The sequence below is a fragment of the Pangasianodon hypophthalmus genome, chromosome 5 (genome assembly GCF_027358585.1).
Source record: "Pangasianodon hypophthalmus isolate fPanHyp1 chromosome 5, fPanHyp1.pri, whole genome shotgun sequence".
Classification (NCBI taxonomy): domain Eukaryota; kingdom Metazoa; phylum Chordata; class Actinopteri; order Siluriformes; family Pangasiidae; genus Pangasianodon; species Pangasianodon hypophthalmus.
Window position 1 is genome coordinate 21,693,460 of NC_069714.1, and position 16,415 is coordinate 21,709,874.

At 34.8% G+C, this 16,415-nt stretch overlaps 2 protein-coding genes across 2 annotated transcripts; both read right to left on the reverse strand.

The window, feature by feature from the left end:
* Nucleotides 1-318: 318 nt before the first annotated feature.
* On the reverse strand, nucleotides 319-1,281 carry LOC128318426 (taste receptor type 2 member 129-like). Its single transcript, XM_053234538.1, has one exon. The coding sequence runs from the start codon at nucleotides 1,279-1,281 to the stop codon at nucleotides 322-324; it is 960 nt and encodes a 319-aa protein (XP_053090513.1). The 3' UTR covers nucleotides 319-321.
* A 5,938-nt stretch (nucleotides 1,282-7,219) lies between these two features.
* LOC117597436 (uncharacterized) lies at nucleotides 7,220-10,043 on the reverse strand. Its single transcript, XM_034304826.2, has 3 exons — nucleotides 9,911-10,043; nucleotides 9,314-9,424; nucleotides 7,220-7,287 (listed from the first exon to the last, which is right to left on the reverse strand). Exons 1-3 carry the CDS (start codon nucleotides 10,041-10,043, stop codon nucleotides 7,220-7,222), a joined length of 312 nt encoding a protein of 103 aa, XP_034160717.2.
* Nucleotides 10,044-16,415: the final 6,372 nt, after the last annotated feature.

The following is a 16,415-nucleotide window of genomic DNA, read 5'->3' on the forward strand; positions in this document are numbered from 1 at the left end:
GTGTTTAATGCACTGATTTACATTTTACCTGTATGCATATCATAGTATTGTAGAGTGAATTATTATCCTTCATCCTGGAAGATCATATTTGCATTTTCTCATCCAGGTGCTTGCAGTACAGTATACCTAGCCTGTCTAGTTTAAATGTCAGAGACTATACATGTGCACATGTGAAATGATGTCAGCATTAAAAGTAAATCAGAAAATCAACTTCTAAAGATACATGCATAAATTTAGATCTCAGATTCTGTTCTATTTGTAAATGATGTGGATAACTTTGGTAACTATGTTAAACAAAAGGATATATGTACCACTACAGATTCACTTGGATAACAACATGGCAATTTTGAGGAATTTTTGCCAAACTTCAATTACTCGCTGACGAAATATTGTCTGGCCAACACACAAGTTAATGGTGGATCCAAAAGAGTACAAACCGACAACAGAGCAACAAATATGACCATTCAAATCAAGAGATAGATAGAATACAAATACAAGTAATTCTCTCACTAATATCCAGACTAAGCAAAGGAAGTAAAGAAAAGTCTGAATGATGCCTGTGATTGTCACTCTCATCTGTCTCTGGAGGCGAGGAGATGAAAAGGAGCTGCTGCTTCCCTCCATGCTCTTCATGTGTTTCCACAGGTAAAGAATAGTCGCACAGCTTGATGTCGACATCACAAATAGACAGAGCAATAAATAACTAAATCTTAACCACGTGTCTACCCTAAACATAAAATACAGTGTATCCATCTTTGCATGTGCCTCATCCCATTGTATGGTGTATGTAATATTGAAGTCATATTCGTAAAGGTCATAAAGCTCCAAACGCGCTGCAGTTAGAGCAATGCCTTCAGAGAACCCAAGCATGAAGAAGATTTTGTCCGCTATTAAAGCTGAGTATATGAAGAATCTAATGTTCTTCTTCAAAAAGATGAAGACAGAGCACTGAGCAGGAACAATCTGGCAGTAGTAGAAGACATTCAGCCAAAGGGATGAGGTTACACTGGTCCTCATGGTAAACAAGATAATTTCTATTATAACAGAATAACCTATATTACTTGACCAAAGTAAGTCAGATTCCATGATGGTATACACAAAAATGCAGACTTGAAGAGTGAAGTTGCACCCCACAAGGGTTCCCAGCAAGATATTAAGAGGTTGTTTCAGCCGCTCTGTTCCTTGCTGTGGAAAGAACATACAGAACAGTAAAAAAATATTCATAATAATGCTGATAATGGACACAGGGATGTTCACCACAGCAAAAGTTAAGGAGTCCATCGCGATAAAGTACTCCTAGGAGCCACAGAAAGCCTTGTCTTTCTGAAAGGTGCCTGTCATATATGCTCTCTGTCATTCGGACCCACCCCCAGAGAAAGGATATTATCCACTGTGGGAGTGCTTACAATGTATAGTCCACCTCACTTTGCAAAGGATGGGACAGCATGTAAGTAAAAGGACATACTATTAAAGAGAATTCTTCTACACTTAAAAATGCAATGCATTTGAATATTGACTGATTATAGTATATGTCTATATTATATATAGACATATAATATATAGATATATAGATCAAGGCTCCACGGAGGACTGTCCTCTTCAACATTCAAAACAGTATTTACAGCCCTATATGGACTATAGGTCACCTCCACCTATGAAATAAATGGTTTTACAAAATATTATACAATAGGATGTTCAGGTATTACCATGTGGATTATCAAATGTCACTTTCAATAAACATGAGTACAATTGCCCAGTTTTCACCCCTCCTGTCTAGATACAATAGCAATGTGTGAAATTTAACTATTACCTAATCCTGTGTATTTCACTGAGCTATGAAAACTACTTATGTATCAGCTTTCATTACATTTGTATTTACAATGCAAATAACTCAAACTGGTGAGACAGACTGGCGTTTCAAGCTTATTTTCCATGTCGTTGTGTAAAACAGTTTGAACCACATTGTTTTACTTGCTTTTACAATGAAACAAAGTCAATATTTGGTGAGATGATCCTTCACTTTAAAATTAAGGAAATGAGCTGTAAGTGTTACTGAGCATCTTGCAGAAGCAGCCACAGTTCTTCTGGAGACTTTGACTGTCACACTTGCTTCTTATTTTTGCAGGAAATTCCAGCAGCCTTCATTATGTTTTTTATCTGAAAAGTGTCTCTTATGTAATATGCTGCTTTCTTTACTGACATACAAACATTTTTCTGTAACATTTAATTTTGTGCTGGAAAACTAATGTTTGGAATCTAAAATGTTTTTGTACTGAATCAATAATGTAGAAGTCATAAAATAAAAATCTAGACAATATTAAATTTGTATTCTGTAATGTGTATATATATAATGTATATATACATTACAGAATACAAATTTTATATTGTCTAGATTTTTATTTTCAAAATAAAGTTTCAAAATAAACCATTAGACACCTTAAACTCCTTAATAACAAACTGTTGCATGATTTAAACCCTACTGAAAATCTGTGGTCTGAAATGAAAAAGGAAGTCCACAGGCACATCTGCACGTTAGGAATATAAAGGAGCTTGTGCTGCATGGACGAGTGATACAAGATCATTCTATAAATGTTTTCCAACCCTTTTGGACATTACAGGGAAAAGCATAGTACTGTTCTTCTCCCAGAGAAGCCTCTGCCAAATAATAAAAGTAGGGATGCCAAAAAAATTACTGTTATGTTATTTAAGAAAATGTTTTACGTTATCATGGAATAAAACTATACAGCTTTAATATATGGGAAAGCTAAAAGTATCCATCATCCATGTATCTTTCATTTTATGTAGTCATTATTGTTGATGTCATGTTCATTAAGAGTGCGAATAATTTTCTAAGTTGACTATGTATTTTGTTATGAAATACAACACTAATGCCAAAGTAACACACCCAGTTGAAGTATAATGAGATTAAACTAACTGAAACAACATTGTTGATGCATAATGTATGTAATACAAGTACACTACAGCTACCAATTAAAGTACCATTTCATACGGTAGGCAGATTCATAGCATAATTTATAAACCCCCTGAGAATAACTGGAGAATCCATGAAAGCATTCTACAAAATATGTGCTTTGCATAAACAGTTACTGACTGCTCCAGCAAATGTAATAAAATTTCCATTATAACGGAATGAATATCTGAGTAAGAGGAATTTCCAGTGTTATTTTCAGCTCTTGGAAACATGTATAAGTTGAGGTACTTTACTTCTAAGATAAGTCTTTTGCTTACCTCTCTTCTGCATTTAATGTGCTTTTGTGAGTGAGAACTAGAGACTTACAGGCAGCTTTGCACTTCTGGTGTTTGTTAAATGCTTGGCATAATGTTCTGTGCAGACCCATGTGAGCTGATGTAAATTAGGACTGCTTCACTACCTCATACTGTGTGTAATAAATTAAATTTACGGAAGGAAAAAATAGGGTTGTTAGTGGTTGCAAAATTTGTTGTGGGGTGTATGGGGTGGCCTGGATGAACTATTAAAAGGAACTATGTATGGCAGATAATTTTTAAACCTGTAGTCTGCCATGTATGATATTTAAATATTGTGTATATTTTTATTTATTATACTTCCAGAGAGTAGATCCCCTTCACCAAAATATACTGTGTATGTGTATGTATGAGTAATATATATATATATATATATATATATATATATATATATATATATATATATATATATATATATATATACACACACACACACACACACATACACAGTACATTTTGGGTTTTGCTATAAACCACCACCACCACCACTGGTTGTGCCCCTCTCCTACTCCACTGATTAAGCTACTGCACCCTATGAATTTATTCTATAAAAATGCATTATGATATAATTTCTTCTTGACTGTAATTTGATTCTGTTAGAATGCTAGTGCACTCTGAAATTTAACTATTAGACACCTCCTAAAAGAGAAAGTAGACATCTTATTTTATGTAGTATTCCCTGGTATATAGTATTCTTTGCAAGATAATAAACTTTAACTGTTAAGGTACAATTAGTAAAATTGCCCCAGTTTCATGCTTTTTTTTAATTTACAGTGCAAATAATTCACACAGTGGTAACTAATTTATTTTCCATGTTACACTGTAAGAACAGTTTGAACTGCACTTGGTTTCAGACCTTGTATTATTTTGACTTGTTTGAAACATTTGTCCCTAATTGTTGGGATTGTTCTAGAGGCTTTTCAACCACTATGTGGGTACCAGCGATGCCATGGTGTATGCAGACTTATGTCACCTGTTTACAGTGTAACATGTATGTAATCATGCCAAGATCACTCATTCATTGCAAAATCTTGCCAGATTTCATGGTTGTGCAAGTTCTGAGCCCTGAACATACTCATCATTTATGTCATTATATCACTGTTTACTCTTGATTTACTCTTTTGGATTGTCTTTTGGCCTGACTGTACCATGACTACTCATGCTCTGACTACTGCCAGATTAACATTAATTTGGTTTGTGATATCAGTGTATGATCAGACATGGACTCTCTCTCTCTCTCTCTCTCTATTAGAGAGAGGTCTATTAGAGCCAGGTTTAGATGACCCTGAGTGTAGGTGTAGTGTTATTTATACATTTATACCCATATGGACTTGTTGAAAATCCAATTCCAAAACCATGGGCATTAATATAGTGCTGGTCACCCCTTTGCAGCTAATAACAGCCTCCACTCTTCTGGGAAGGCTTTTCAGTAGATTTTTTTAATGTGACTGTGGGAATTTGTGCTCGTTCAGCCACATAAGTGTTTGGGATAAGCCCCAATGAGTGAATGAGTTTGGGATAAGCCCCCCTGTCCACAAACTTTTGACCATATAGTGTAGCTTGGAAGCAGCCAACATTAAAATACATAGGTTCAGGGGTGCCAGCTAAATCTAATCTTTTTTAGATTATGGTGTAATGGACAGGAAAGTTGTGACAGTTTAGCTCAGGAGCATACTTTAATATCATTGAAGATGTGATTAGATCATGATCTTCAATAGTGAGGAACTTGACCTTTTGAGGCCTGGAATATGTATGTGAGCATTTTGAAATGACCAATGTTTATATGGTGATTTAAACAATATCTTTAGTGTTTTTGAAATTGTGAAATAATCTATAGCATTCAGAAGTAGAGCAACTTCTATGTAAGGCCTGGAAAATTTAAAATATTAAAAAAACAAGAGTTTGGAAAGGCTTGTAAAGCTGTATGCTGATGAAAGTTTTTCTTTTTCTGTATATGACCTTACTGTAATGATTAAAATCCCTTGAGTCTGGTTCCTGTCAAGGATTCTTCATGTCATCTCAGCGTGTTTTTCCTTACCAGTTTCACTCTGGCTTGCTCATTATGGATCTGGATTTAATTAGGATTTCTGTAAAGCTGCTTGTGTTTTTAACCGTTCTACACAAACTAATAAACTGAATGTGACTGAATTTATTTCAGGCTGTTTTGTAAGCCTGACCATGGTGACGTAATGACAACCAAAGGAGAGAGAGCACAGCAGCTGGCATCCAATACAACAATGTGGAAGTCAGCATCTTGTGATTTTGTCTGTCACCAGTTAGATCATGCAGAATAAAGACTAAGAACATGTGTTCCAAACTGATTAGTATCCAAGATATTATACAACTAAAGATGTGAAATAACTTTTCAGGATTGCCTGCTTCAGAACCTTAAAGCAGGTGCAGGGCAGATAGGTGTCTGTAGTTATCCAGTTTCTCAGAGTGAAGGAGAGCTTTTTTAAGTCACTTGAAATTTTACCAAAAAAAAAAACCTGACATCATATTTTACATTTAAAACATATTTCACCTCAGAAACCCCTGAGACACATTGTGAAATCCTAGTCCTAGGCTTTTGGACCAAACTTCATAAAATTGTTATCAAAATACTCATGGGAGTCTGACACCCAATAATGATCCAAAATATGGGAAGGAGCCTGATTTACTCAAACAGCTGTAGCTCAAGACTGTGTGGATGGATTTGAATAAAGCTTGAATGCCATGTTGAGTCCAAGTTTTGAGGATATCTGGAAGGTTTGGGGAGTGGTAACTCATAGGGTGTGGAGTTATATTTAAATAACTGTTTCTCAGGATTAGTAAGTCTGACTGAGGTGCAATTTGGTGTACTGTGTCTATCTTCTAAATTGTAAATGGACTTTTGTAAGTGGAAGATGACTTGATTATCTTAAAAAAATTTTAAAAATTAAAAAAAAATGGTTGCCATCAGTGAATCAGATTCTGGCACACATTTGGAGGGGTTAACATTGACCAATTTTCATAAAACTGGAATGATATGCCCTTATAGTGACCTTCTAGCCACCTATGTAACCTAGTGATGCTACTGATGTTTTCACACTTAATCATATCTCTTGGAAAATAATTTTTACAATGAACGTTTTTTCTCCTGATTCCAAGACATATATGGGTATAAATTCATAATCAGAAGCATAAAAGTTGCTTTTTGACCCTAGGTTTTTGTTATATGTTTTGATGTTAACATTGGTGTTAAAGTACGCAGGAGAGTAATTATTAAAATATGTTGAAATTGTAACCAATATTGACACCAGATGCTAATTATTCCTAACATGGCTGTGAATGCTTTGTCATGAATGCTTTGATGTAAACTTCAGTCATATGTTCAGGACATCATTCTGATGATGGTTGTCACTAAGGGTATGATGTAAATATATAAAATATGTATATATAAATTAATATCATGTAACACCACAAGATGGCAGCATGGGCCATACAGGTGTATTTCTATATTACACATTTGATATGTTCAATTATTAAAAGAGTAAATTTAAAGCCATAATATAACATTTAATTAACTGTGAATGAGCTTTATTTTAATTACATGTAAAGACAAAGATGAGAAATACCAATGGTGTTTGCTTTATACATAACGTTAATGGACAGTGCATTTTATAATAGGCTTTAAATAGGCTAAGTGGCAAGTGCCAGAATGGCTGGTGTTGTCTGGTTGCCTTTGGTGGAGATTATTAGGAAAAAATGTGTTTATTCTATTTTCAATTTATCAAAATGCATGACTGACCATAGAAATTTAAACAGAATAGAATCCGACACAATTTACATTCCGGCTCAGGATGAGTAGTTGGAAGTAGATACTTAGCAATGAAACCTTGTTAGATTACTATTGTGAAAGTCAAATTTTAAGGTTCATTGATAGCACCCATTAGGTGCCTCTCTTGGGCCCTCTTCAGAAATAGTCTGGACACACCACTGCTTGTAACAGAAGACTAATTCCACCTGACTGCTTAAAGAATCCTGCAGGGAAGAGAGAAGGAAGTTTATGAAAAAGTCCTTGCCAGTGCATGCATGTTAATAGTATTAACATGATCAACCAGTGAAAGGAGGAAGAAATATCCAGCTCTCAGTATTTCTCTTGAGTTTATCAATCCTAATTCAAAGTTTATTTCTGCAAAGTCTTATTTGGAAAAGTCAGGCATATGTTAAACTCTGCTAGATTCATAGGAGCACCATCTGCTGTTGATGAGGGTAATATTGCTCATCTTGCTGATTAGAAATAATATCTCTTGTTTGGTGGGGTTTAGCAGATCTATATAAAATGCAATTTAATGCTAACATTTGTATTCATAGAACATAATGGACGTTATTCATCAAAGGTGCCTATATGGCCAAATCTAAAACAAGTGTATGATACTTCCACAGACAGTTTCCCTATTCATCAGTTTCATATTTTGCTTATCTGTAGCTATGAGCAAACTCACATTCTGGTCAGAGTGTGTGGAAAGTTGAGTGTAACATTTCAACTGCCTGAAAAATGCTTGCTTAGTGGTTAAATAATCAAAATCTATATCAGTAACTATAGCTGTGTAGTAAGTAGAGCAGTATATAAGCAACACTTAAATCAAATAAGGTCAACACTCACAACAAAAATGTAGGAAATGATTTTAGTATCAAATATGTCATTTGTAAATATGAATCATCCATGTGCAAACATCAATCTTTATCAGTTTGTTAGTTTTTTTATTTGAATAATAGGAGCATTTACATACAAGAGCACCACAATGTGGTGAAATTTCTATATATATATATATATATATATATATATATATATATATATATATATATATATATATATATATATATATATATATATATGCGCAGCAACCTCTATGCTTGATTTACCCAATGATTTTTTTTTTTTTTTGGTTTTTATTGTGTATATGCAAACAGGACACGAGGAATAAATGTCAAGAGAAAAGTGTTTGGAAACTCTACAAGATTATGCTTACTTCAGTATTTGTGCAAATACAAAAATAGTGAGTCTAACAGAGATTTTATTAAATGTTACATTTCAGAGTCTGAAAGTGCTGTGTGATCTTGGAAAGGAAGCAGTGGTTCAAAATGATTTTTCTAGGATAAGTATGACATTCTACAAAGTAATCATAAATGGTTTCAGGAAATTAGTTACAATTCTCTCTGAGCTGAAATTCATCTAACATGTTGCTTTATACCACTGAAATTCTAGGAATATTTACAAAAGGGATGATACTCACTATATGGCCAAAAGTTTGTGAACATCAGATCATCAGACCAGTATGTGTTTTTTGAACACTGCATTCCAGATCTCACTGGCATTCAAACATGTTCAGTGGGGTTGAGGTCAGGGCTCTGTGCAGGCCACTCAAGATCTTCAGCGCCATCTAGGTCTTCACGGATCTTGCATTGTGCACAGGGGCATTGTCATGCTGGAACAGTTGTGGGCCTCTTAGTTCCAGTGAAGGGAAATGGTAATGCTACAGCATACAAAGATATTCCATAAAACTTTGTACTTCCAACTTTGACACAACATTTTGGGGAAAGCCCACATATGGGTGTGATGGTCAAGTGTCCACAAACTTTTGGCCATATATTGTGTAACTAATACAGTTTATGCATCCAATACAAACACATTATTTCTCATTAAATAAGAATTCCTCAAAAATTGCATTATTGAAAGTTTTGGAAAGTTTTGGAAAGACTTTGCAGTGAAAGGTATATTCATTGTACCTGACTAGACAGAACATTGGACATAAAGTTATGGGCCATTGTTGTTGAAGAAGCTAAAAGATTGGAAACATTTTTTTCCAAGTATACACTACTTGCTGTCGAAACAGTGACTGTGCAATACCTAGAATAATGGTGGTTCCTAATGCATAAAAAGTGACAATAGTGCAAAGGATATTTTCATTTATGTCATAATTCAATTCGGAGTACATACATACATATATATCTACAATAACCCCCACTGAGCAAATGAAGTCAAGTACAGCATGTATAGCAATACTTCTGATGGTCATTCTTATCTGTCTCTGGAATCGGGGAGATGAGAGAGTGTTGCTCTCCTTCATGTTCTTCAGGTGCTTCCACAAGTAAATAACAGTTGCACAACTTGATGCTGACATCCCACACAGATTTATAATCAAAAGACCTAATGTCATAGAAAAGACGAAATACCACGTAAGAGTGATCTTTGTTAAGGGAGAATTAGTGACAAAAACTGTACTTGTGTTATAATCAGTCTTATCATTTTTAAGAATTACAATGACTGCAGTGATTAAACTCAATCCAAATAGGTAGACAATTCCGTTGATGAGCAAAGCACAGTAAATAAAGACACGAATGTTCTTCTTCAACCAGAAGAAGTAAGATTGCGCAGGAGTAATTTGGCAGTAATAGAACACATTCTGCCAAAAGGATGAGTTTACACTAGTCATCAAAGTGTAAACCACACACTGAGAAACTACAAAAGGCAAGTGTTCCCACCATGGTATAAAAACATTACTACACACCTTTAAAAGAATACAGACATTGATAGTAATGTTGCATCCAACGAGTATTCCTTGTAAAACATTAAGAGGCTGTTTCAGCTGCTCTTGCTCACGCTGTTGAAAGACCATACAGTAGATGAAAAAAATGTTCATAAGGATGCTGAAAACAGATGCAGGTATATTCACTGAAGCAAAATCTTCAGAGCTCATTGCAAAAAATGAAAGCATTGATGCCTCGTGATCCATTTTGGTTATCCTGTCTTTCTGTTCTGAAAAGTGTTCAGATATGATATGATGCAGGACTGATCCAATGTTAATGTTATTCCCTGTTAACACCTCCAGACAAAAACAAACAGGGTGGTTCTTCTCTACCTCCTCAGCACGTTTCAGTTGATGGACTGTCCAAGTGCATATCCCTTTATATGAGAGCATCATGGCCACTTCCTTCATGCATTTCCATATGCAGACAATGCTTACACAGCTTGATAAATGCATCCCACACAGTATATACAGTTTTATACAGTAGTGTCATAGTACTAATTTCAAAAGAAGTATTTAACAGAACCATTGAAGAGGGCTAGAACTATAACATTAGTTGTTTAAATCTAAAGTAGTTCATGCTGTTTTACATATTAAAAAAATGCATAGTAATTTTGTATCAGGTGTTGTTGCTCCAAATTACCTTATATGTTTTTACCATTTACTTTCATATTAAAAAAGTAAAACATAACATTACAGTGAAATTTGTTTAGAATAAGTTTTCAGATGACATCATTACCTTAAATAATTATCCAGTTGTTTTAGTGTGTCATTTTCTACTTAATTCATTCTTCTACTTAATTTCTGTTAAATATGTTTTTAGATTTAATTGGTTCTTAGCATTTCAAGCAAGAATAAAATATCCAGTACCACACATTTTCTTTTTTTTCCCCACACAGCTTGTTTTATGCTACGATATCTGTAAAGACTATAAAATACTGTACTGCTTTTATACAGTGTGTTCTACTTTGTCGTTTCTTTACTGTGAAGAATAGGTCATGGAGTGCTGATTCTGTAACTACTGCTCTGTTTGTATGAAAGAATTAAAGCTCTTCACATTAGGTTTATTCCTTTATAAACTGCAAAATGCTTTGAAAGTACATTTGTGTCTATACTTTTAAGCTGTTGGAAAACATGTAATGAAATTATATTGTGTAATCAAATTCAGATTTTCTACATGCAGTAGATGGTATTAAAAATTGAGCTACATCTTAGTATACATAATAGATTAAATAAAGAACTATTGCAGGAACAATAGTGCAGAAGGCAGGAATACATCTTGGACAGGTTTTCAAACAGAATCTGTTTTTGTCTGCAGAAGCAGACAGCCAGTGCAATATCAGTGTGGTGTATTTTAGATAAAATTATCCTAATCAGGGAGTTCCAAACAGGATTTTTGTTGTTAATTTTTTGTTTTTATTTTGAAAGCTAAAAAGGAGATCAACCCCAAGAAGTGATTTTAACCCCTTAATGTCACATCTTATTAATCAGTTACTGTATGTATCTTAAAGCATATTATGCATTAACAACTTTAAATTGTTCAGAAAGTAAAACTAATAGAAACAGTGATGTCATTCTGAGAGTGAATAATGTAGATCTGGACTGATATACAGTTCCTGAGAGTTTAAGGGCTTAGTCTATTAAAATCAGGAAGATTATTTGAAAGTGTTAAGAATAAGGGATCCTGATTTTTTTTTAAGAATGTACATTTTACATATCTTTGCCTGGCACTGTAGAAAGCATACTTTACAACTCGCATGTGCAATATTCCATTTTTGCTTAATACTGAAATAGCCACAGGTGTATTGTATAAAGTATGCAGAGTTGCCCTCATTCAGACTCTTTCACTTTTTGTACACTTTATTGTATTATACAATTTAAACAAATATGAATATAAATAGGTGGAGTATTAGGTGTCAGCAAAATACCCATCCCAACTTCAACTCAAAAACTGCATGAAAAAGGCTTGAAACTAGCCCAAATTGTTCAGGTATAGGAAAATGTAGACATATTTCTCTTTTTTATCAGTCTTTTTTTTAGGGGAAGCAAGTTAACAGTGGTGCGATTTCTGACTTGCAGTATATATGTATAATACTATGAATTACTTGTTTTTTGTCCAACTGCCTTGTGAGCTCCAAAATAAAGCCATGTTTCTACCATTTTTCTAAACAAACAAAAGAAATATGCTTTCATATATTGAGCCACCACTCCGTATACCCTAGTCAGACTGCACTCTCTGCACTGAGCTGCATTTCTCTGCTGGCTTCTCCACAAAAATTTTATATATATATATATATATATATATATATATATATATATATATATATATATATATATATATATATATATATAATATCATTTAATAATATCATAAAACTTGCATGTTCATTGTGCATGTTTTTCATATTTCCTAAATTTTTGTTCTCCAACATTATTGAAAGAAAATGTTCTCAGCAAATCATACAGGCATTAAAATGAAATGCCACTTAAAGGATTCATCCCATTCTGACTCACAGCATCACAGTTTTTTAATAGATTCTCATATCGTGTCCAGTGAAATTTTCTGATCTTTATGGAATGAAACAAACCCAAAAACTAAACAAATCTGATAAAATACTATTAGATGGATATTGTTAACTGTAACCTAAATAACAGTTTTTTGACTTGGGAAAGACATTGTTGTTTTGAAACATAGTTAGCTTGCTTAATCAGACAGATAAGAGAGAAAGTTTTCCAGAAATGTCCACAAGGTGTCTGGTTAAGGAGTTGAATAAAGTTATATTCTGCAAACTGTTATTTACTGTCAGAATTTGTGAATGATCCATTATGTCTTTTTCCAGCAGCCCAGTTTTTTCAGTGTTTTTCCATGTTTCTAGGGCATAGTGGTGGGGTTCACATTAAAAAAAAAATTAGACCACACCCACCACTAATATGAAAACATACAAATACAGATAATGACAGTGCGTTACACCACTAGTATTTAGACAGATGATAATAACATTAAATGTTATTTAAGCATTTAATACCATAATTCTTAACAAATGTATGATTAAGCATAATATTAAAACCTAGACAAGTAGAAATGTGGAGAGACTTGGGATTTTGGGAATCCTTGTATTAATAAATGAGCCATATTGATAAGCTCTTTTTGCCGTGTAATTAGTAGTCAAGTCTCTAAAAATACAAATGAGGTGCCACAGTTTTGAGTGACATGTAGGTAGCTTGTTTTACTTAGCAATGGACATATGATTTCCATTCTTATTTACAAAGCAAACTAACCACTCACAAGGCATATTATATTGCTATATACTGTATATTTTAGTATTACAGCCTGGAAATGAAATGGACTTAACTGGGATTTTTACAATTTTATTGTTTTATTTACTCAATAAAATTTTGTTTACACGTGTCTAACATACTGTATGAAGGTACAAAATATTTTTTTGTGACACAAAAAAGGGTAAAGGGTAATTAAACAAAATGTGGAAAATTGATGGTTGCATAAATATACTGCCTTTGCTGCAATTACAGCTGTAGATCTTCAGGGACATTTTTCTATCAGCTTTGCAGATCTGGATCCTGATATTTTCGCCCATTTTTCTTGGCAAAATTTATCAATCTCTGTCAGATTGATGAGAAACCATTGGTAACCAGTAATCTTCAAGTATTGCCACAGATGCTCAGGTTCACAGATCTAAGCTTTGACGTGGCTGTACAATGCAGGTTCTTTTATTTATTAATTAATTTTTATTTATTTATTTATAATTACTCCAGTGCAGCTTGGCAGTATGATTGACATCCTGTTATAACAGGTGTTAGACTTGTAAGTCACAAGTCTTTTTCAGACTGGAACAATTTTTCTTCTAGGATTGCCCTGTATTTGGCTTCTGTGACCAATGCCCTCCCTACCTGATTGCTGACTTTTGGTATTTGGTCTTCACTGTTGTGCCATATTCTTTTCATTTTTTCAATTTTAATAATGGATTTAGAGGTGCTCTGTGGAAAAGTGAGTATGAGATATTTTCAGGCCCTGATTGATACTTTTCCAGAACTTGATGCTGTTTGTTCAGGTATGTTCTCTAACAAACTTTGGGAGGTTCTAGAAACAGATGTATTTATATTGTGAATATGTGACACTTGGCACACAGGTCTACTCCATTCAACTAATTGTGTTACTTCTGATGGTGAAAGGTTGCACCTGAACTAATTTAGTGATTTCACAGCACCAGTGGTGAATACTCCGTCGTGAATACTCTGCATTCACCACTGGTGCTGTAAACACTATATAATATACTGTATGTTGACACCATATAATATACTGTTCATGACAAGAATCCTGCTCAGTTTTGCTCTCATTATACATGCATTGTAATCTCAGTACACACAAGGGTTGTTCTTCTTATACAAACACCTGTAACACTAAATCAACGCCCCCTCTCCAGGTGCTGTTTTGTTGATAAATGTTAGTGAAAACATAAGTAACCACTATTATGGAGTCATGGAAATCTCTACCTGTATCTACAATTCAAATTGCCCATATACCAGAGGGCAGTTGTTGAAAATACTGGGGGTCACACAAAGTCTAACACAGCTAAACACTGCCCAAAAGAAATTGATAGGTATACATTTAGTTTTATGATTACTCACATTCAGAGTTTCGTAACAGAAATTCAGTATAACTTACCAAAGACAATCTATCAAACAATCGGTATTACTTACAATAATACTTATTGTACATTCTGGTTTAATATTGTGTATATAGTACACAACAATAATAATAGAGACCATTATAAATACACAGGGGAAGATGAGACAACATGCAAAATAATGCAAACATTAAATAAACCGGTCTAAAATATACAGATATTAGCTTAATGGAAATTTCATGGATATTAGCTTCATCCAAATTTTTTCTGTACCTATGAATAATCAGTATCCCTGCCATTTCTATCACCTTAGAGTGTATACCCCTGAATGTTTTTTCCTGGAGCGTGACTACCTCCTATAAAATAGGTATACGTGACTACCTATAAGAACCAAACTTTTGGCAGTTCTGTTGCACACAGGTGTGTGTCTACATCATGCCAAGAAGAAAGGACAGCAGCCATGACTACAGAGAAGCAATTGTTGCTGCTCATTAATCTGGGAAGGGTTATAAGGCCATCTTTAAACTATTTGAAATTCACTATTCTACAGTGAGAAGGAATGTTTACAAATGGAGATCCTTCAAGACAGTTACCAGTCTTCCCAGGAGTGGGCGTCCCAGCAAATTCAGTCCAAGGTCAGACCGTTTAATGCTCAGAGATAAAGTAAAACCCAAGAGCTACATAATGTGACCTACAGGCCTCTGTAAGCCCATTAAATGTTTATGTTCATGACGGCACAATCAGAAAAAGACTAAACAAGTATGGCTTTCAGGTCAAAGTCCAGACCTCAACCCCATTGAGATGCTGTGGTGGGATCTTAAGAGAGCTGTGCACTAATGAATACCCTCAAACATCAATAAACTGAAGCAATGCTGTAAAGAATAGTGGGCTAAAATTTCTCTAAAATGATGTTTGAGACTGAAACACCTACAGAAAATGTTTACTTCAAGTTATTGTTGCTATGTGGTTCTACATGTTGCTGAATTATAGGGTGTACTTTTTTTTTCCCCACCCGGTTTCTGAATGTTGGTGTACCTTTCTTCCGAAAAAGAATTACTGCATATTGAAATCTAGTGTCACATCTAGTGTTGGTTGTTTGTTTATAGAATTGTTAACAATGGTTATTTAGGCCCTGATAAATAAAAATAGAGAATTGAAGGAGGGTGTATTTTCTGTTTTTCATGACTGTAGGTAGTTTGAGGTAATATCCAAAAACAACTGGCAAACAACCTTATTATTGTATACTCAATGTGAAATGAATAGTGAGCCAAAAGTATGTGGACACCTGACCAATCACACGCAAATGTGCTTGTTGAACATCCCATGCCACGTTTAGTCCCTCTTTTTTGTCATAATAACCTCCACTCTTCTGACAAGGCTTTCCACTAGATTTTAGAGCATGACTGTGGGGATTTGCTCTTTCAGCCACAAGAGCAGTTGTGAGGTCAGTCACTGATGTTGGGTGAGGAGGCCTGGGACACAGTTAATGTTCCAGTTCCAAAGGTGTACAGTGGGGTTGAGTTCAGGGCTCTTTGGAGGACACTCAAGTTACTCCAACCTTGGCACATCACATCTTCATGGACCTCGCTTTGCACACAGGGACATTGTCATGCTGGAACATTTTTGGTCCTCATAGTTGCAGTGAAGGGAATGCTACAGCATACAAACCATTTGACACTAGAAAGGTGTGTGCTTCCAGCTTTGTGGCAACAGTTTGGGGTGGGCCCATATATGGGTGTGATGATCAGGTGTCCACAAACTTTTAGCCATATAGTGTATATATTTCCGTGTGGTCCCTGGAGGACTAGTGGTTAGGCCACAGCGCTCTCACTGCTGCGGCCCGGGTTTGATTCCCAGCCAGGGAACCAACCCCAGCCACAGGGCTTGCGTGCAACAGTGTGCTCTCACTTCCGGTCCCAAGCCTGGATAAAAT